Genomic DNA, 8,767 nt, shown 5'->3' on the forward strand with positions numbered 1-8,767 from the left:
TCCCCTTCCCTTCCCCTACCCTATCCCTTCCCCTTCCCCTTCCCTTACCCCTTCCCCTTCCCTTACCCCTCCCCTTCCTCTTGGGTCCTCTTCCCTTCCCCTTCCCCTTGGGTCTTCCTCCCTTCCCCTTCCCCTTGGGTCCTCTTGCCTTCCCGGTGCCCCATCTCCCTGGGCTGCCTCCTTCTCCCCAGGGCTGAGCAAGCAGGCTGTCTCCTGTGGCCCCCAGGCTGGCTCTGGCACTGGTCCTCCCCAGCACACCAGGCTCATGTGTGCACCCCACACCTCCCCTCCCCGGGGGCCCAGGCTGGAGGCCCTGCTGACCTGGCTCTCGGAGAACTGGAACATCTCCATGGCCTCATCCACCAGGCCTTCCTCGTAGCCCTGTCGCAATAGCCGGTCACAGGCGCTAAGGTAGCTGAGAAACTGGGCCGGAAAGGGGCACAGAGGGAAGGAGGTTAAGAGGGGTGGCAGGGGCAGCAGATGGGGTGGAGGAGGCACCCAAGGGCCTCGTTAAGGCTGAGCTCAGGGCCAGGCTGACTGGGCAACCTGCCACACACAACGTGGCCCCAGAGATCCATGAGCCAACAGAAGAGGGTCAGAGCCCTCCCCTGGGGACAGGTGGACAGCAAAGCCTCACCGACTGTCCCAAGCTGGGGGCTGGAATCCAGGAAGAGGGCTGTCAGGGTGGGCTAAGGTGTTCCCAGAACCTAAGTGGGGAATGGGCCAGGGCTCAAACACGGGTATCTACCCACCACCCACCCAGGATGCTTACCCTCCCTAGTGAGCACCCACCTGTGAGAAGATAACCTCCTCTCCCACCCACAGCTGTGCACCCCACCCACAGCCAGACACATAACATCTTTGCCATCCAGGACCCCATGGGCCCCACTCTCTGCAACAGTCCTGCACCAGCTCTGGAAGGGGGAGGGGACAGTGGAGGACCCACAGGGCGGAACACCTCTTCCAGCCATTCCCTGCTTAGTCATCAGGGGCTACTTTTGCCCTCAGGATAAAGCGCTGCCTCCCAACCCAGGTTCAGTGGCCCGCTTACCTCTGTCAGCAGCCCAGCTGCTCCCTCAGCACCCCGGGACTCCTGCACATCTGGCTCCAAGGCCAAGGCCAGCGCCAGCCTCACTCCTCTTCCCTGGGGAGCCTCTCCCCACCCCCCCATCTCGACCAGGTGCTCCCACAGCACCCCATGCTTCTTCCCCTCACATACAGCTTTGTAATTGCTCTACTGTCTTTCTCATCCACAAACTTTTTGTTCCACAAGGGAAGAGTTGTGTCAGTCTTGTTCACCACTGTGTTTCTAGAACCCAGCATGGCAGGCAGGCAGAAGGAGCTCAATAAATGTATAAATGCTGTGTTTATAAAATGAATTAAGAACTACCTTCCGGGAGCTTACAGCTCAGGAAAACATGAGTGCCGGGCAGATCAAAGCAGGATTTACAGGGAGTCTGCCAAGTGAAGGCTCCAGATGATTAGAATTATGGATATAAGTGGAGGAGAAACAGGTCAGGTTTCTGCAGACCTTCAGAACTGGGCAGAAAACACAGATCATAATAGACTAATGGTTTTCAAACTGTTTTAGCTTCTGAACTGTCCAAGCACCAGGGGGCTTCAACAGTAACAGGGTAAGGTTGAAGCTGCTCTGGGAGAACTGTGGGCAGGAGGTGGAGGGAGCCCAGAGTCCAGTGCCCCCACCTCAGGGACCTTGCTCTGGGCACATTTTGAAAACCACCCAACCAAGCTCTCCTTGCACAGTTGAGGAAACTGAAGTCTAGGCAGGGCGGGCAGCTTGCCCCAGGTCCCAGGACTAGGGCTCAGATCACCTGACCTCTTGGCCAGTGCCTTGTCCATCGGGGGACCAGCTGCTAGAGGAGGGGCTTTGAGCTGGCTTGAAAGTAGACATGGTTTCCGAAGGTGAAAAGAGGGGCAGGGGAGATGGGGGATGCTCCCTTCACCTCTTGGTTCATCAACAGCAAAGGTTCTCAGCCTTGGTGCTGACTGTAGCTACCTGGGAGCCTTAAAACTACTGGTGCCTCAGTATCACTACCCATAAACTGCTGATGATCACCTCCAGAGGCCCTGATATGACTGGTCAGGGGGACAGCCTGGGCCCTGGGACTTTTAGAGCTCTCCAGGTGATTCTTGTGTGCAGCCAAGGTTGAGAATCTCTGACTCAGTCCATACTAGTAGACCCAAGCCAGGCTGCATATCAGAACCATGCATATCAGAACCATCTGCAGATCTTTTAAAATAATAGGGCCCTGGGCCCACTCCAGATCCACTGATTGGGTCTCTGCAGAGTAGGTCCTGAGAATCTGCATTTGTAAGGATTCTCCTGCTTGGTCAGTTACCAGGCCTATCTCAGGCCCCAGAGTAGGTGAGGATGTCACCATCAGACTCCAGGATGGGACCTCCAGCAGTTATTGATTATAAACACATATTCCCCTCCATTCTGTGAATGGGGAAAGTGAGGCTCAAAGAGGGGACATGATGTGCCTAGAGTCCCATGGCAAGTCTGGGCCTGGCCTATGGACCCTCACACATGCCACCCACACCTGTCCTGCAGGCAGTCAGTGGACACATCGATCCTTGTGGAAGGAAGGAAGGAGTGATGGACAAAGCTTATCTTTTGTATCTCTTCCTCTCTCCTTGGTTCTTCCAAGTGCCCTGTCTCTATCACCTGATGCCCTCCCTCCTGGACCATCCGTCATTCATCTCTTTTCAAAAGGATTTACTGTAGTGTTTGTCTTTCAAAGGGAGAAGGGCTGTGAACCCAAAGGAGATGTTCAGTTAATGGTGGAGCTTCAGAGAACAGAGAGGAATACTAACTTGGTGGGGGAGGATAGATGAAGTCATCCAATGGCCCTTCAGGCCCCCCTCTTACTGCCTGGCCCTTGACTGCTCACTGGGAGAAGACTCACCAGGCAGGTGGTCAGTCTATGTCTGGAAACACAACGTTCCTGATGCAGTGAGATTCTCCCAGCCCACCCACAGGGAGGCCAGTGCCCTGTGCTGCCTCCAGCTAATCTTCAGACCCCCACAGTGATGGCCCGAGAACTCAGCCTTGTCACAGGGTCTGGAGGGACTGAAGAGGCATGTCAGAGTCCCTACCATGGACTTGGCCCCTCACAGCCCTCCTGGACAGCTTCTTGGCCAAGGTCCTGGCTTTTCAGCGGCAGCTGAAGGTGGAGGCAACTTCTTAAATCTCAGATCAGCCTAAGGTGCTGCCCTGGAAGGTTCTCACACAGAAACTATCTGTCCCTTCAGGAAATGCCTTAGCTGCAGAGAATCACTTCTCTCAAGTCACCCTCTTCCCACATCGGTGACTGACTGAAGCAGAAGTATGAAGGCCTGACCATCTCATCCCCAATTAGGACAACTCTGAAGGGCCATATATACTTCCGAGCTGTGGGGTTGGCTGTCACTGGGTCTACAAAGCTCAACCTCTCCCTCTACCCATCCTTGCTTCTGTCATTTCCCTTACCCAGAAGTTGTTCCCAAGGGTCTCCTTAATAAATATCCTGTATGCCAAACTCCACTGGAGTCTGCTTCCTGGGGAACCTAACCTACAATACTGGTTTTCCCCATAGCTCCTAGCTGCATCTTAACACCCAAGAAGTGTCCAGCAAATACTGATGACTAGATTGATGGATAGGTAGATGGAAAGAGAGAGAGATGGATATGGGTACGGATAAACTGTTGAGGGAAGTGGTTACAGCTGTGCCATCCAATATGGTAGCCAGTAGCCACACGTGGCTATTTACCTGTAAATTTTAATTAATTACAATTAATTAAAATTCTCAGTCACACTAGCCACATTTCAAGGAACCACATATAGCTAGTGGCTACTGTATTGGACAACACAGGAAAAAAACATCTCTCCTGCTGCAGAAAGTGTTATTGGGCAGCTCTGGAGAGATTCGTGGCTGCCCAAAGCTCCAGTCTTCTGTATCTGGGGCAGAGACTGGAACAGGAATAGAATATTGAGACTCCCCAAGTAGGCATGGGGATTCCTGATAAACTCCTATGGAGGTGGTAGCATTAGGGTCTAGAAACTTGCTCACAACCCCCAGTAACTGATTCCAAGCTGAAATTCTGCCTCTAGAGAAAAACATAAAATATCTTCAAGTTGAAGATAAAAAGAGCATGGCCACTCACCGGGCTCCAGCTCCATAGCCCCCCAGTTCTGGGTCCTCCACTCACCTGGCTCAGGCTCTGCCGCCCAGTCTTCTGTAGAGCCATGATGGCCCTGTGCAAGGGATACCCCAGGGCGACCACTGGCCCGATGAGGTCTTGCTCCTCCTGGCTCAGGGCGGACAGCAAGTCAGCAGAATCAGGGTGCAATCTGTGGTTGGCGAGAGGCTGGGGCACCTGCCCAGGAGGTGGCAGGCAGGTATGCGAGCTGAGGGACTGAAACACAGACAAGTGGATGTGTCAGTTACCATGCAGATGACACCTGGCTAGGCAGGACATTTTTAAAGATGCCTTTATGTACCACCCTCTCTACAGAGTGTAGGGGCTAATATTGTGAGGAGCTTGGAGTGCTGCAGACCTGGATTCAAATCCCAGCTCTCCACTGTTTACTCAGTTTACTCATGTGTAAAATGGATGCAATCATACCAGATACCTCACAGGGTTATTACAAGGCTTAAATAAGACAAGGTGAGAAAACTGATTAGCAAAGGGCCTGGCATACAGAAACTGCCAGTAGATGATAATACTTACTGCTTAAAACCACCCTGAAAGAGAAATATGATAGGCTCATTCTATTTTACAGATATTGAAGTCAAGGTTCAGACAAGTTAATGACCTGGTAAGCAACACACTTTTGGTACCTGAACCCTACTCAGAATCAAATCCAGGGTTCTTTACCCCACACCTTAGTAAGGGGGAAGCAGGGGTGATCTTCCCAGCCAGATCTTCCTTCTTGAGTTTGGCTGGCTGGGGCTTGGCTGGGCATGGAGTAGGGTAGGAACTGGGTACAGCTGTGGTGTTGGGGAAACCCACACAGACCCTGGACTAAGGAGGGTGGCTTGAAGGCATTTCAATTGGCTTGGCTGGCATCACCCCTAACCCGTCCCCCATGAAGAAGCACCCATCTGCTAACCCCAAACATACCGCCCTGTCCCCCCCTCCTCCCCAAGAAAAGCCTAGCTGCTGCCCTGACTTCAGGAGCAGAGTGCATGTGACATGTGAATTCCCTACCCGTCCTCATCTTCTCAGGGGTTTCCCTGCCATGACCTCATCCTAGGATCTGCTCTTTATCCCAGGTGAAAAACATGCAAATCTTAGGGTATGAGTCTACTCTTGTGACCTTGAAAAAGATTCTTACCTGCTCTCTGCCTCAGTTTCCTCCTCTTCAGAACATCTGTCCCATCCTCCCCCCAACCGCGCTGTAGGATTGTTGCTAGAGTTAAATTTAACTGGGACCAGGGAAGAGCCATCCTGGCATCAGCAGCTAGTCCGTGATGTGGGTGTGGCCTGTGCAGTTTACACAACCTCTTCTCTGTTCACTCTAAATAACTGTGTGAGGGGTTGCTGCCCACATTACAGGTAGAGATGGCTCAGAGCAGTTCAGTGACTTGCCTAAGCTCACACAGCAGTGAGTGGGAAATGCCAGACCTTGAATCTGTCTTTTGGATTTAATTTCACCTTGGCCTTATTCTGTTGCATCTCCTGGCCTGACTGTGGAACTGCTGGGGGGAAGAAAGCTGTGCCTAACTGCCACTTCCTGCTACTAATCCTGACCTAACCCATCTGTTCCAGATCCAGGTTTTGTGGAGTTTGATACTTACACAATCTGGACCACTTAAAGAAAAAAGCCACAGTTATGGATATAAAACTATGTACAAGGCCTTCGAAGGAGCTAGTGAGGGGCCTGAGGCTTAAGCTTCACTGGCTTCACCATATGTTCATATCTGCTCCCAGTTCTTCTTGGTACACATCCTCTGTCCTGAAGCCTTCCCATCCTGCAGCAACCCTCACCTCTCTCTCAATACCTGATTCCTCCCACTGTACAGTGCTGCCTTGTCTCACACTTCCTTGCCCAACTCTCCTTGTCCTGTGCATTTGACCTGGTCTCTTCCAACCCAGTCTCTTGAAGGAAGTAACTGTACAGTGAATATTCCTTGATTGAGCCTTCCCCTCACCCATCCTACAGCAAGCCTTGCTGGGTGGGAAGCCCTAGGTCTGAGCCACATTCACTGATTCAACAGGCATTCACTGAGCACCCCCTATGGGCCAAGTGTGCTGCTGGGTGCTGTGGAAACAAACATAAATGCGATCCAGTTGCTGCCCTAGAAGAATCATATTCCATTGGAAGAGACAGACAGATATTGGGTAATTACAATTATTGTGACATGTGCCCTAACAGAAGCAAAGAAGGCACAGTGAGAAACAGAGGGATTAGGGACCTCTGAGCAGAGAATATTCTAGGCAAAGGGCCGCAGGAAGGACTGCATGGTATAGGGCCAGGTGAGAGCAGGTAGGGAGGAGGAGCACGGAGAGGAAGGGACCGAGGCTTCGAACCAGGCTGGACCCAGACTGCGGGGGCCTCACTGCTGAGCTGTGGCCTCGGCCAAGGGGGCAGTTTCCTTACCGCAACCGCGGGCCTGTGGCTCCGCAGCGGGGGCACGGCGCCAGCCGTGGAGGGCCGCGGGGGCAGCGCAGGGGTGCTGGGGAGCGATGGCTCGGGGCCCGGGGGCGGCGTGGGGGCGCTGGGGAGCGGGAGTGCCGGGCCCAGGGGTGACGCGGGGCCAGGGCAGAGGCTCAGAGCTCGGTGGTGGATGCGGTGCAGGAGACTGCGGGGGCGGGAGACCAGCCTGCACTCAGAGAGCCGTCGCCGCGCCCCGGCCAGCTCCGACCTCACGCCGCGCAGCACGTCCAGCGAGCACCGGTGTTGGCCCAGGCTGGGGCTCGCTGAGGGGCTGGGCTGGGGGCTGCAGGGATCCGGCTCTTCCTCCATGGCAGAGGAGGCTTCTTCCTCATCCTGGCCCTTCTCCTCCACCTCTTCCTCCTCAGGATGTTCCTGCGGTCTGGCCTCAGGACCTTCGGCTGCAGCAGGCATGGGCTCCAGCCCTTGCTCAGGGCTGACCAGCAAGAGCCAAGCGGGAGGGGCTGAAGCTGCCCCCGGGGCATCGCACTGTACCAGGCAGGGTCCCCGGACTACAGCCTCCACCCAGAAGAGTGCCCTCCTCTCCAGGCTGAAGTCGTGCTGTGGAAAGAAGGCCACATGAGGCTCCGCCAGACAAACCAGGGCCAGGGGCGCACCCCTACCTTCTGGCCTCTGGGGAACCTATTCAGGCATAGACTCGCCAGGCCTGGACAGTTTCTGATTCTAAGCCCCAGGCATTCATCGCAGCCCACCCTCACCCTTGGTTTTAGCTAGCACTGGGGTGGATGGATATCAATAACAATTTAATGGCAAACTGTGCAGGAAGGACAAAGTGAGGAATAGGTTAATAGACTGAAACAGTGAAAACAAATATCTAAGTCCCTTTGCAATTCAGTATATAATTGAACACCAGGGGCTTAAAAAAATTCTCCAACAAAACTTGTTCTTAGCAAAGAAGCTTTCACTTGAGCCCAGCATCATTTGTCACCGAGCAGTTGGCCTTGGAGGCTGGCCCAGGCCTGCCAACCTCTCTGTGGAGTGGTACTTGCCCCCATCCCATTCGCTGCCATCCGAGGTTACTTTGGGGCCCAGGAAATGTAAAAATCGCTAATTTTTGTTGAACTCTACTTAGTAGGTCCTAATGTTATTCCTATTTCCAGATTACCAAAATAAGGCTCAGAAAATTTAATTTGCTCATGGTCAGATTAGTGGTGAGTGTTTGAGCTGGGATTCTTCTGTCCATCTGACTGTAGTGCTTTCTCCACTACAGATCAAGCCACCTAAAAAATAAATCTGGAGCCCACATAAATAATCTAAATTGAGAGTTTGTAAATGAGGCAAAAATAAAATATTCCCGGTACCTACCATTAAAATTTAGAACTGGAAATATAAAACTCCATTAAAAAATATAAATATTCTCAAAAGGCAATTTCAGTGCTCAATGATGGCCAGTTAAGGCTGGGGGAAGTGATGTGTGTGGGGAAAATGGGAGGCAGAAAGGCAGACAGGCACTGCCCCCTCCCATCCCTGAATGACCCTTATGTTGGAGAGAGGAACATAACTTAGCTGTTCTAAGTGTGGCTCCCTGAGTGTATCTTATTTCTCTCTGTATTCTCAGGGCCCAGAGCAGTTCTGGCCCCAACGGGATATTTGTAAATGTGTGCAGAATAAATGGACAGAGAAAGAGATTGGAGCAAAATAAGTGGGTTGTGAAGGACAGAGGAGGGAAAAAGACAACTTCAGAACTGATGAGGCAGTCATGGAGAGAAAGAGACTGAGAGATAATGAGACAGTCAACAGGACTTAAGGAATAAAAGTATCCAAAGACCCAGGCTGAACAACCAGTAAGACAGGAATACAGCCCCATCCATCAAAAAAAAAAAAAAGAAATGACAAAAAAAAATGTTACGACGAAGGAGCAAGGTAAAAACCTACAAGACCAAATAAATGAAGATGCAATTGGCAGCCTACCTGAAAAATAATTCAGAGTAATGATAGTAAAGATGATCCAAAATCTCGGAAACAGAATGGAGAAAATACAAGGAATGTTTAACAAGCATCTAGAAGAACTAAAGAGCAAACAAACAGTGATGAACAACACAATAACTGAAATTAAAAATACTCTAGAAGGAATCAATAGCAGAA

At 52.0% G+C, this 8,767-nt stretch overlaps 1 protein-coding gene across 1 annotated transcript in view; it reads right to left on the bottom strand.

Annotated features, from left to right (window-relative positions):
- UBAP1L (ubiquitin associated protein 1 like) overlaps positions 1 to 8,767 on the bottom strand; it is a 27,811-nt gene that overhangs the window by 1,714 nt on the left and 17,330 nt on the right. Inside the window, exons 2-4 of the mRNA XM_007105138.4 lie at positions 6,608 to 7,222; positions 4,213 to 4,419; positions 322 to 423 (exon numbers count right to left, since the gene is read on the bottom strand). Of these exons, the coding sequence (XP_007105200.2) occupies positions 322 to 423; positions 4,213 to 4,419; positions 6,608 to 7,222 (924 nt within the window). The remainder of the gene's footprint in view (positions 1 to 321; positions 424 to 4,212; positions 4,420 to 6,607; positions 7,223 to 8,767) is intronic.

Source organism: Physeter macrocephalus, chromosome 11 (assembly GCF_002837175.3).
Source record: "Physeter macrocephalus isolate SW-GA chromosome 11, ASM283717v5, whole genome shotgun sequence".
Taxonomy (NCBI): domain Eukaryota; kingdom Metazoa; phylum Chordata; class Mammalia; order Artiodactyla; family Physeteridae; genus Physeter; species Physeter macrocephalus.